This window comes from Hypomesus nipponensis, chromosome 7 (assembly GCF_054491055.1).
Source record: "Hypomesus nipponensis isolate SF chromosome 7, ASM5449105v1, whole genome shotgun sequence".
In the NCBI taxonomy this organism is placed as follows: Eukaryota; Metazoa; Chordata; class Actinopteri; order Osmeriformes; family Osmeridae; genus Hypomesus; species Hypomesus nipponensis.
Genome location: NC_140367.1, coordinates 2,727,466 through 2,740,000, shown reverse-complemented (window position 1 = coordinate 2,740,000; position 12,535 = coordinate 2,727,466). Strand labels below are relative to the sequence as shown.

Genomic DNA, 12,535 nt, shown 5'->3' with positions numbered 1-12,535 from the left:
ATGTTCCTGTGGCAGTGACATCACAGCAGAATCACCATGAATCTGAATGTTCCTGTGGCAGTGACATCACAGCAGAATCACCATGAATCTGAATGTTCCTGTGGCAGTGACATCACAGCAGAATCACTATGAATCTGAATGTTCCTGTGGCAGTGACATCACAGCAGAATCACCATGAATCTGAATGTTCCTGTGGCAGTGACATCACAGCAGAATCACCATGAATCTGAATGTTCCTGTGGCAGTGACATCACAGCAGAATCACTATGAATCTGAATGTTCCTGTGGCACTGACATCACAGCAGAGTCACCATGAATCTGAATGTTCCTGTGGCAGTGACATCACAGCAGAGTCACCATGAATCTGAATGTTCCTGTGGCAGTGACATCACAGCAGAGTCACTATGAATCTGAATGTTCCTGTGGCAGTGACATCACAGCAGAATCACCATGAATCTGAATGTTCCTGTGGCAGTGACATCACAGCAGAATCACCATGAATCTGAATGTTCCTGTGGCAGTGACATCACAGCAGAATCACCATGAATCTGAATGTTCCTGTGGCAGTGACATCACAGCAGAATCACTATGAATATGAATGTTCCTGTGGCAGTGACATCACAGCAGAATCACCATGAATCTGAATGTTCCTGTGGCAGTGACATCACAGCAGAGTCACTATGAATCTGAATGTTCCTGTGGCAGTGACATCACAGCAGAGTCACTATGAATCTGAATGTTCCTGTGGCAGTGACATCACAGCAGAATCACTATGAATCTGAATGTTCCTGTGGCAGTGACATCACAGCAGAATCACTATGAATCTGAATGTTCCTGTGGCAGTGACATCACAGCAGAATCACTATGAATCTGAATGTTCCTGTGGCAGTGACATCACAGCAGAGTCACTATGAATCTGAATGTTCCTGTGGCAGTGACATCACAGCAGAATCACCATGAATCTGAATGTTCCTGTGGCAGTGACATCACAGCAGAATCACCATGAATCTGAATGTTCCTGTGGCAGTGACATCACAGCAGAATCACTATGAATCTGAATGTTCCTGTGGCAGTGACATCACAGCAGAATCACTATGAATCTGAATGTTCCTGTGGCAGTGACATCACAGCAGAATCACTTTGAATCTGAATGTTCCTGTGGCAGTGACATCACAGCAGAATCACTACGAGAGCTCATACTCAGTAATGCTACAGATACAACCTAGTGGTCACCCTTCCTAGTGATCACCCTTCCTAGTGGTCATCCTTCCTAGTGGTCACCCTTCCTAGTGGTCACCCTTCCTAGTGGTCACCCTTCCTAGTGGTCATCCTTCCTAGTGGTCATCCTTCCTAGTGGTCACCCTTCCAACCCAGCAGCTCATCACACTACATCCACAACCACACGGCTGTGTCCACATACCTTTTCCACGCAAACACACCTGCTTCGTCAGCTACAACAGCCTTCCAGGTTCAGTACACGATTTGCATAGAGGACAATTCCTCCCGAGGTTCATTTGAATGTGAGTGAATCTCCCGGCTGGGTCTGGAGGAGGCTGGAGGTTCTGTCGAGAGCTCGTGTCTAACCAGCCCAGAGAGCAGGCAACATGGAACCAGACACAGCCCAGAGAGCAGGCAACATGGAACCAGACACAGCCCAGAGAGCAGGCAACATGGAACCAGACACAGCCCAGAGAGAGTGTGCGTGGTGTGTCACCTGTCTACTACCCTGCATACTGTACGTTACACCATCCTAACTGGTTATTTAGACTTCCCGAGGATGATTCAGTGACAGACGAACAGTGTTGGTGTGACTCGATCAGGTACATGACTGACTGAGGCTGTCAAACTGGAGTGGAAGCCACACACAGCCCTGCCACTGCACATGCCCAGTAGGCATCACAGCCCTGCCACTGCACATGCCCAGTAGGCATCACAGCCCTGCCACTGCACATGCCCAGTAGGCATCACAGCCCTGCCACTGCACATGCCCAGTAGGCATCACAGCCCTGCCACTGCACATGCCCAGTAGGCATCACAGCCCTGCCACTGCACATGCCCAGTAGGCATCCATGTACGTGAGGACAACCAGTCGCTTGATTGTTATTTTAAATAGATGGTCTGGATGATTTGAATGTCGGGGCCTGGCAGTAGGAAAGGTCTGAGGGCTTGATAGAAAGCACTAGAACAAAAGCGGTCGCTTCAGGCACGGTTGGGATTACGACAATCTCAAGAGAATCATTTGCATGTTGGGAGTTTTGGTATTGTCTAGTAGTAACGTGACTGACTGACCATGTTAGGGTGACAAAGATACGCAGGAGGAAGGAAGACATGGTGAGGCAGGTGGTGGGGGTAGGTGGGGGGTGGTGGGGGGCAGGTGGGGGGTGGTGGGGGGCAGGTGGAGGGGGCAGGTGGAGGGAGCAGGTGGGGGGTGGTGGGGGGCAGGTGGGGGGTGGTGGGGGAGCAGGTGGTGGAGGGTGGTGGTGTACTGGTGGTGGGGGGCAGATGGAGGGTGGTGGGGGGCAGGTGGAGGGTGGTGGGGGGCAGGTGGAGGGGGGCAGGTGGAGGGAGTTGGTGTGGTGGTGTGCTGGTGGTGGGGGGCAGGTGGAGGGTGGTGGGGGGCAGGTGGAAGGGGCAGGTGGAGGGTGGTGGGGGGCAGGTGGTGGAGAGAGGGGTACGTACCGGTCCCGTCCTGCACCCCTGCTAGGGCCCCCACAGCAGCGGCTGTCTCCCCCGCCAGCACGATCTGCCCTCCTCCCTGCAGCGTGGCTTCAGCCAGCGTAGCTACGGCATGGGCTGCCGCTTCACTGCAATACATACACACACACACCACACACACACACCTTGGTTAAATACATACACACAGATACACACTGGTTAAATGCTTCACACACAGAGAGCTCGACCGACCGTGCGGTCGTGGTGGACCAATAGCTCTCATGCTCTCCTTCACCTTTTTTTTTTTAAAGGTTCAGGTGAGGGGATGGTAATTGTTCGTGACACACAACCTGCCTGGCTCCCAGAGACTACTGACAGGAGGGGGGGTCATTAGAGAAGGAGGGAAGGAGGTTGAGGCCACACCCCAACGGAAGGTCCTCATCAATCCTCACATCAGCACAACACACTAGGAAGCGACCCTATGACCTCACAGCTTAGTTTACATGGGCCGAGAGAGAGAGAGAGAGAGAGAGAGAGAGAGAGAGAGAGAGAGAGAGAGTGCAGAATGAGAGAGCGATGCCCTCTTCTTCACTCAGCAGGGAGTGTGGAGGTGAAGGGGAAATGGGACAGAGTGTTCCGTCAGGCCCTCTCAGACCTGCTCACCTGAAGTAAACACAGGAGAGGAAGGGGGGGGGAGAACCAGGTGGGAACAGGTAACAAGCCCCACAGGGAGCTCCGTGTTAACCCACTGAAAAGGTGCTGTCGATGAGATCGCTTCACAGGAAAGGCTTCAAAACAAAGGCAAAATCATGGTTTGGTTTTTAGAATATAGAAAATTAAACAAACAGGAGTGTGTGTTAATGTTATATTCCATTTCAGAACCACTAGTTGTGGTTAGGACACACACGGCAGCCAATCAGAGATGGAAAATTCCAAGACTCCAGATTGTTTTTCGAGAAAAGTGTGGTTACTGACTGAGCTTAACGACCAATCAGCACCATAGGAACCAGGTGAAGTCGCACTCTGCACAGGTGAAAGCAAATTAATTTCCTGCTGACCCAGTGAGAGGCAGTCCACTGTGGTCCTGAGGGAACCAGCACCCTGTCCTGACAGGTGTCTCTTCCTCATGACGTGAAGGTGTGAGAGCTACCACCACAATTACTGACTCAGAGAATCACATCATCCTAGGGGATGGGCGTTCCCTCCCCTGGTTACCCTGGTCTGCTCTCGGCTCCGACAAACACAGCTACGCTACAGCAACGTAGGCAACATGTACGCTCTCTCTGTGGGTTGAGCGATGGGTCGAGTTCCTTTGACGTGAAGGTCAACAAGGGCGCATAACACCCCCCCCCCTTCCCCCTCCCCCTCGGGGTCCTCTCTACCTGTTGAGCGCCATGGTGACAGTGGCCCCAGGGTGCATTTCCTGGGAGGCTGCGACGGCTGCCTCGGCCAGCGAGGCCACGGCCTGGGTGGCCTCTGACGACTGCGTGGTCTGGATGGTCATCTCACCTCCCTGCAACGTGGCCCAGTTCTGTTCCACCTCCAGGACAACAGAGGGATGGGTGAGAGGGGCAGGGGGAGCACACACACACACACACACACGACCAGAACAGGTGACGGAGAGAGGGGGGTGGGGTGGGTGAAGGGATGAGGGCAGACATGGACGAGAGAATGGTGGAGGGAGGGGGAACAGGGGGGAGGAGGGGGAACAGGGTGGAGGAGAGGAGGAATAGGGAAGAGGAACAGGGTGGAGGAGAGGAGGAATAGGGAGTAACAGGGTGGAGGAGAGGAGGAATAGGGAGTAACAGGGTGGAGGAGAGGAGAAATAGGGAGTAACAGGGTGGAGGAGAGGAGGAATAGGGAGTAACAGAGTGGAGGAGAGGAGGAATAGGGAAGAGGAACAGGGTGGAGGAGAGGAGGAACCATGGGGTTGGATTTGGCAAGGGAACAGGAGAGAGGAGGATGTCAGATAGAAAAAAGCAGTTGAGAGATGAAAAGTGGAACACAATGTCCAAAAGATGGAAGGAAAAAAACAAATAAAAGTAGGTGGATGCGAGTGGAAGGAGAAGGTAGGATCAGGGTGTTTTTTACACCACGACAAACGCCTGTAGAAAAGGAAGTGACAAGTGGAGCCAACGCTTACAATAATCTGTGGCGAAACGTCCATGGGCAAGGCGCGGCACACTGCCGCCAGGTGCTGGGGAGGAGAGCAGGGACAAGCAGTGATGTCAGAGGGCGGGGCTACCCAAGACTACAACTTTATCATCTTTAATGCATTCCGACATCACACATGACTGTCAGTATCCTCCTGACTGATGATTCCCACATTACAAGAGGCGTCCACAATCTGGGTCAGATGACCCCAATAAGATTCATATCAGTGTGCCATATGTGTCACCAACATGTGGAAAGGAGATGGGTATTGTCGTTTTCTGAAGACAGTTTTCAGTAGTATGATTACATGTTTGTATGTGTGTGTGTGTGTGTGTGAGAGAGAGTGTGTGTGTGAGTGTGTGTGTGTGTGTGAGAGAGTGTGAGTGTGTGTGTGTGTGTGTGAAAGAGAGAGAGAGCAAGCGCGAGAGAGAGCGCGCGCGCGCAAGAGAGTCTCTGTGTGTGTGTGTGTGTGTGTACCTCTCCGTCGGTGACAGTAGAGTAGTTGACCTGAGCCACGGTCACTCCAGGCAGCTCAGAGGCGTCTGCCAGTGTAGCCACCGTAGCGCCTGTTCCCACCTGGAGCACACAGATAGCACCAGCAACGCATTAGCAACGCATTAGCAACGCACCAGCAACGCACCAGCAACGCGTCAGCAACGCTCCCTCTCCAGGAGTCAATAAAACTACACAGCAGCTAAACAATGGCTGGTAGTGAGTGATGGGGGGCTCACAGGCCCATCCCCACTCCCTGACTCCCCCCACCTCTCCACCTTTACACCCCAGTCCTCTCCTACCTCTACACCAGCCCGCCCATCCCCACCTCTCCACCTTTACACCCCAGTCCTCTCCTACCTCTGCACCAGCCCGCCCATCCCCACCTCTCCCACCCTCGACTCCCCCCTTCCCTCCCCCATACCTGGATGAGGGACACGGTGCCGTCGGGGTTGTTGACCGTCTGGACGACGGTCTGAGAGGGCACCAGGTGGGCGATGCTCTGGGTGGAGGTGAGGTGGTGCTGGGGAACCTGCTGGTCCTCGAAGGCGTACAGCAGGTCCTCGCGGCCGTGCTGCTTGTAGCAGTTCTTCACGATGGTCCTCAGCGCTTGCGTCCACGACACCTGGGGAGAGGAGGAGGGGGATCAGAGGGTCGTCTACAGACAATCTACCATCCCTGTTCTACTGTTCTAGAGATCCCTGTTCTCCCTTGAAACGTTCTAGAGGTCCTGGAGGTTGTTCTCCGTGTTGTGCTGGGTGGAGGGTCTCCCCGCCCTCACCCTCTGTTTCTGCTCCTCTGTACGGACGTCGCTCCGGACGTTGGCCCAGGGGATGTCTTCCGGCCACCAGATGGGCTTGCAGCTCTCCTTGCCCCAGCCTGGCTTCCCCCTGCCCGTAGAATACTTCAGCATCTCTGGGATGAAGGCACGCAGCTGGGCCTGGGGACGCGAAGCAGGGGTGGAAAAACAGAAGACAAGAGATTCTCGTATTACTTTCTTTCAAACATTTTATCCCTTAGACACACTTTGTCTATGTGTGTGTGTGTGTGAGAGAGAGAGAGAGAGAGAGAGAGAGAGAGAGAGAGAGAGTCTAGCAATGCAGTCAGATCAGAGTCTAGCAATGCAGTCAGATCAGAGTCTAGCAATGCAGTCAGATCAAAGCATGTGTCACACACGCGCGCCCGCCCTTGAGTAGAAAGCAGGAAGGAGGTATTGATCAGCTATCTAAGGTGGCCAGGGCCCAGAAATAGAGTTACTAAATGTAGAGCTCCCCACATGAATCTGCAGGGGTCAATCTGTGTGACCCCTGCTCTGATTGGACGGAACCAGAGACTGACTGGCTGCAAAAGGACAGGTGTCTTCGTGTAGGGCCTCTTCAGAAGGGCCGTGGTTCTGTTCAGACACACAATGGAGTCTGATTGCTTGGTCCGTCATGTTGCATAAGAGGCCTCAACATTTTGGAGTGTCTGAAGGGGAGAGGGGAGGGAGGGGGGGGTGACGTTAATCTGATTTGCCCCGAGCTACAACCCCTTACAGACACACACACGCAGGAGAGAGGGGACGAGAGAGGGAGGGCAGGAGAGAGAGGGGGCGAGGGAGGGAGGGCAGGAGAGAGAAGGGTGAGAGAGGAGGCGAGGGAGGGAGGGCAGGAGAGAGAGGGGGCGAGGGAGGGAGGGCAGGAGAGAGAGGGGTGAGAGATGGAGGGCAGGAGAGAGAGGGGGCGAGAGAGGGAGGGCAGGAGAGAGAAGGGTGAGAGATGGAGGGCAGGAGAGAGGGAGGGCAGGAGAGAGAAGGGTGAGAGAGGGAGGAAAGTGGAGACAGGCAGGCAGGCAGGCAGGCAGAGGCAGGCAGGCAGGGAGGCAGGCAGAGGCAGGGAGGCAGGCAGAGGCAGGGAGGCAGAGGCAGGCAGGCAGGGAGGGAGGCAGGCAGGCAGGCAGAGGCAGGGAGGCAGAGAGGGGGCCTGGGTAGCTTTAGTCCCTGTGTCCTCAGTGTCCCTGCTAACCACCTGGGGATTATATTGCACAATGAGCCAATGCTGCGTCTGCCTTGACATCAACGGGCTAAATTTGGAACTGGGAGAAATAAATCGCTTCACCCCCCTTTGCGATGCACGCACACACACACACACACACTTACAGTGGGGACAAGATGGCGACGACCTAACTCTGGTCTTCGAAAGCAGAAGGATAACAAATGAGGCGTTTAAACTGCGGGTTTATTCGAAGACCAGCCACCACTCAGCTGCACCTGTGAGTCTGCTCCTGTACTGTGGAAGAAGCAGGTAGACTCTGACACCAGGAACCCTGCCACACCGGACTACCGTAGCTTTAACCCCTCTTCAGGAGACTGAGGAGAAAGCCACTAACTGATCAGCATGTCTCCGCCCTCTCGCCTTTATTGTCCCTGTCCCCACCTGTAGCTGGAGTGTGTAAGTGTGTGTAGGCAGATGGTCTAATTACACAGGCTGGAGAGTTAAGAGGCATGCTACTAGGTCTTCCACCCCTACCCCCTTCCCCCAGCTCTAATCCAACAGACAACTAGCCAATCAGCAGCTAGCCTGCCTTGTCCGGGCCATGACCTGAAGGCTGGTGGGTAATTATAGGCTCAAGCCGGCCCTGCCTCACCTGCTGTCTATGTAGCAGGTATGCTGTCTATGTACAGCCCTGCCTTCCGCTACACGTTCTCCAGGCAGACTCACAACCTGCAGAAAACCTCCTGACCTCCATGCAACAGGTTACTCCTAATCTCCTCTCTAGAAAAACAACCCAGCAGGTTGCTTCCTGGTTCAAACACACACACACACCTGCGCCCCCCCCCCCCCCACCTGGGGACAGGGCGAGCGATGGGATTGGCTGTTGCTTCCCCCTTCAGTGCTGAGTGCTGAGTGGTGTCTCTGAGGACCAATGATCATGCACGGTCTCTGAAGATGATCCAATGACTGCGTCAGCAGACTGGAGTAAACAAGCTGGTCTCCCTGGGGGGGGGGGGGGGGCACTGCTGCACTACCAGAACCCCCCTTCTCAACCACCGTGCTCCCTTCCTCCCTGAACGCTGCCTAGAACCACGCCCTGGCGAGCAGAGTGGAGGGCGGTCCAACCGACTCCTTGAAAATAGATGTGCTTTACGTAAGGCTTGTTTACTAGAACCTATCATCATAACAGCAACAAGGACGACACCAACGTACAACCGTGTTCGTTTTTTTTGCTGTCGTGGCAACCACAGCTGCCTTCAAAACGTATTAGCAAACCATGAAATATGTGGATACGCACTTACACTGAAGTAATAACCTTGAAGAACCCGAGGAACTGGGAGAATTTGACCTTGGTCTGTACTGCAAGGCTAGGCTGCGCTCAGTGACAGAGCGACGTGCGATTTATGTTCCTTCGCCGCCATCTGGTGGGCAGGAGAAGCATTGCTAACCTGGGTCATCTTGTCCACGGAGACAGGGATGCCGTCGATGGTGAGGGGGGGCAGCTCAGACGCCATGTCCCCACCAGGGGGAGCATGTTCGGCCAGGGCGTTCTCCAGATCCTCCAGGATCATGCTCTTGTATTTCCTCACCTGAGAAAGACAGGAAAGAAAACAGTCAACAAAAACGCACTCTCTCTCTCTGCTCCTTCCGCCAGGACGAAAGCCACGCCCTCCGTGAGGGGAGAGACGGGGCCGCGGTGCGGAAGGGGCGACCGACTCGTGTGAGGACGCGCTCGCTCACCACGTTCTCCAGCGGGGCGGCGCCAAACACCTTGAACACAGGGTTGGGTTTGGAGGGAGAGATGCAGAGGACGATGGCCTGTTGTCCCACTCTGGTGGTGTACTCATCAAGCGTCGCTCGCAGCTTCCTACACACACACACACAAACACACACAGAAACACAAAATGCATCAATCTTAAATGAAGGGGGCTTTGAAGTGAAACATAGAAAACTTAAGTTTTCCTTTTTCCTCAGCTTTGATACTCTTAACTCAAGAACAGACCAGGTAGTTCTGGGGGTATTTGGGGGGCAACAGTGGTGCCGTGAGTAGACAGTCACCTTAGCAGTCGTGTCTGTTGTCTCTTGCGGATCGAGGGGTTTGACTCGAAGATGTGGGGTCTCTTACGCTTTTTGCCAGTTGCCACGGCAGCAGCCGCTGCCATGCCGACCGGACCTGGTGGAATGTAGGGAAGGGCACAGGTTTGAGATATGTTCTAACAGCGCCATCTGCTGGTGACTTCTGGGCACTGCACAGAGTCAAACTTGGTTGTGTGTGATGACAAGCTCTGTTTTACTAAGTCAATGCAAAAAAGCGACAGAGAGTTGAGTGTGTCGAAAATAATTTAAAGGAACTCTTTAGTGAACTTTGACTACATTTTGCCCTCTCTATTTTTTGTTAGACCCATTCCTCAATGACAGGTTAGCACAAGCGCCCAGAGTGCTGATAACCAACCAACCCCACCCCTCACCTCGGGCGAAGAAACAGTTTCATCCACCACACAACACTTGCCACGCCAAACCCCCTGTCCTCCCATTGGCTAGGCTCCTCACCTGCGGCGGCCAGGTGCGCCGTGACCTCGTCTTGTCCGGCTGAGTTGAGGATGTCCGAGTCGTCGTAGATGTCATCATCCGGGGACGAGGGCGAGTCCTCGTCGGCGCTCAGCATGTTGTGCTCGGTGAAGGTGGCCACGTGCACCTGCTGGCTGACGGCGTGGGCCTCGATCGTGGTCATGTGCTCCGTCTGATGCACAGAGTGGTCCTCCATCATTCTTCTGGCTGGCCTCTTACACACTGAGGAGGGAGGGAGGGGGGAGGGAGGGAGGGGGGGGGAGGGAGGGGGGGGGGGGAGGGAGGGGGGGAGGAGGGGAGGGGGGGGAGGGAGGAGGGGGGGGGAGGGAGGGAGGGAGGGAGGAGGGGGGGGGGGAGGGAGGAAGGGAGGGAGGAAGGAGGGGGGAGGGAGGCATTTTGGTTTATATACATTTGCGATCCTGTAGATTATGCATGGAGACAATAGGTGCGGTGGCTGGCCTTAAACACACTTGGCGACTGGGATAAGAGGGGTGTCTGTTATGTTTCACTGACACATTTGTCATCCTGTGTTTAATGCATTGGCTCACTATACAGACTTGTCTAGGGGGGGGTAAACCTTGCCTAGGGTGCCAAATGTGCTAGGACCGGCACTGGCACTGAATATTGCAACTATTTATAACATACGCCTGAGGTCAATGTAAGCTTCTGAGCTAAGGAATGTCAGTATTTCTGTATAGTGTCTGTGTCGTCATGATTTCACTCATCTCGACCGCTCTGATGCCCTTTGGTCGTCTATACACTAGGGGGCACTATAGTCAACACATGCAGGGAACCGTGCGTGTAGGAGTCTGACGATGCCTCAGAAATAATCTAATGATGGACGTGTTACTGTGTTATATTTCTCGCAAGAACCGAATTAGTGACAGACATCTGTTTAATACTCTAAATGATTATCTCGCTGCGGCAACATATGTCATGTGTCCATTACTTTATTTCATTATGAGGTTATGGAAGACCAATATTACGCCAAGGGTCATTACATTCATACATTTGGGGGAGGGAGTATGTGTACGCACAAACAAAACACACCTGAAATCTGACAGTAAAACAATCTCTGTACCTAAAAACTTTTATTATCAAATTGTAACTAATTTATAGGGAGACACCAAATGCACATAGCAACTCGAGGGCGGGAATAGAGATGCCATTTAATTCACGCGACGATTCCACCAATATTCACATTTCTCAAGAGAGCTTTCAAAAAGGTTTAACTCTTAAATACCATCACATACTTATATTAAACCAACTTAACGCCCTGCTCAGCTAGCTAAGTGGCATTTTTATGTATGGATTATTTTGTCTGCAGGGTTTAAGGAATCATCGATATCCATGCTGAGGTGGCGGTATATTTAGCTGCTATCTTATCGTAGTAGCAGCTACCCATCTTGGTTATCTAGCTCTCAGTCTAGATAATAATTGATGAGGGTTCACAGATGTTGTGGTTATCGAACTTGCTATCGCGTAACGGGTTTGACTGTAAGCATGACCACACCAAACATTAGAGGAAGACTACGAGTAGCTAGCTAAACCAGATAGCAAATTGTAGCTCGTTGAGAGACATTGGCAATCTTAAGAAATAAACGGTCACTATCGCGGTAAAACTATTCAATACATGAAAAGCATTACTTTGTTGAACTTAAAATGTTATGTTTCGCTAGTTAACGTAAACCATATATAGTCTAGCTAATGTTTTCATCTTAATCCTGGCTACGCTAGCTAACATCACGACTGCAATTGATATATGCTAGCTAGAGCTAGCTAGGGTTGGCTAAAGCTACAACCATGTCCTACATTTAGCCCGGTGGCTAGTTAGCTACGCAGATATGTTGATAAAATCCCATGAAAGGATCATAGCTTGTCAAGACCACAAGCACAAACTTTGTTGGCTAGCCGATCATCGTAGAACTGGACGTTTTCCGACATGTAAAATTATCATATCGTTATAACCTGGGCCATCTCTCGCTGTCTACAACACTAAAAAGGCCCGAGCGGCCTGCATCGATACCAACGTTATTTCTACGTTATCTACGCTTGTTCTTGGTGTGCGCAAACATTATTGCCATCTAAAACCCAAAATATTCAATCAATTCCGTCTCCTGCCAAGCATCTAAAACAATCAGCATCTTTCACCCCAATGCTGCCGGGTTTGATGGTGCGGCTGCGCCAGGGCTGAAATAGCTGGAGATTGCGCGGTAGGGCACTAACCTCAGAGCGGCTGCGCTACTTCGGGCCTGCGCCGTACAGTGGGGCTGGGAATCCGAGCTCTAATGGAGGACAAAGAGCAGCCAGACCGAAATCACACCGAAGCTGCGCCTTAGCGGTCCCACTGAAGACCGGACAAGCCACGCCCCTTTCCAGTTAAAGATCCCTTCAAAGTACGCTTCCAATGCATTTTGCTGTCAGTGCACCGGGCAGTTTAGTAAGGATATATTGAGTGAATTAAGTGAAAGAAGTTTACATTTAGACGAAATTCATGATTTGTCGGATTATAATATAAAACCTGTACTTTTTTATATGTCATTAGTAATGGGTTGTGTAAGGAATTTGCTGCACAGTTTTTAAAGTAAACTAGGTCCCAAACGATTTTATACGCTAGTTTAGTCAACAACCACACGTTTCCAAGATACTGTACAGAAGACTCGAAGCCAGTATCAATCATTCCAACGAATGAA

The 12,535-nt window shown here is 52.3% G+C and overlaps 1 protein-coding gene across 4 annotated transcripts in view; it reads right to left on the bottom strand.

The window, feature by feature from the left end:
- nrf1 (nuclear respiratory factor 1) overlaps nucleotides 1-12,216 on the bottom strand; it is a 17,663-nt gene extending 5,447 nt beyond the window's left edge. The window contains exons 1-12 of one of the 4 annotated variants that reach the window (XR_014762446.1): nucleotides 12,069-12,216; nucleotides 9,825-10,064; nucleotides 9,333-9,447; nucleotides 9,015-9,141; nucleotides 8,723-8,863; nucleotides 6,083-6,241; nucleotides 5,726-5,926; nucleotides 5,287-5,385; nucleotides 4,799-4,852; nucleotides 4,038-4,195; nucleotides 3,319-3,443; nucleotides 2,680-2,804 (exon numbers count right to left, since the gene is read on the bottom strand). Coding sequence is in view for 3 of the 4 variants with exons in the window: in XM_084701490.1 (XP_084557616.1) it covers nucleotides 2,680-2,813; nucleotides 4,038-4,195; nucleotides 4,799-4,852; nucleotides 5,287-5,385; nucleotides 5,726-5,926; nucleotides 6,083-6,241; nucleotides 8,723-8,863; nucleotides 9,015-9,141; nucleotides 9,333-9,447; nucleotides 9,825-10,041 (1,405 nt within the window). In the remaining variant the exon portion in view is untranslated. Of the gene's footprint in view, nucleotides 1-2,679; nucleotides 2,814-3,318; nucleotides 3,444-4,037; nucleotides 4,196-4,798; nucleotides 4,853-5,286; nucleotides 5,386-5,725; nucleotides 5,927-6,082; nucleotides 6,242-8,722; nucleotides 8,864-9,014; nucleotides 9,142-9,332; nucleotides 9,448-9,824; nucleotides 10,065-12,068 lie in introns of all 4 variants that reach the window. The other 3 variants (XM_084701490.1, XM_084701492.1, XM_084701491.1) reach the window with 3 other exon arrangements.
- Between the last annotated feature and the right edge of the window lie 319 nt (nucleotides 12,217-12,535).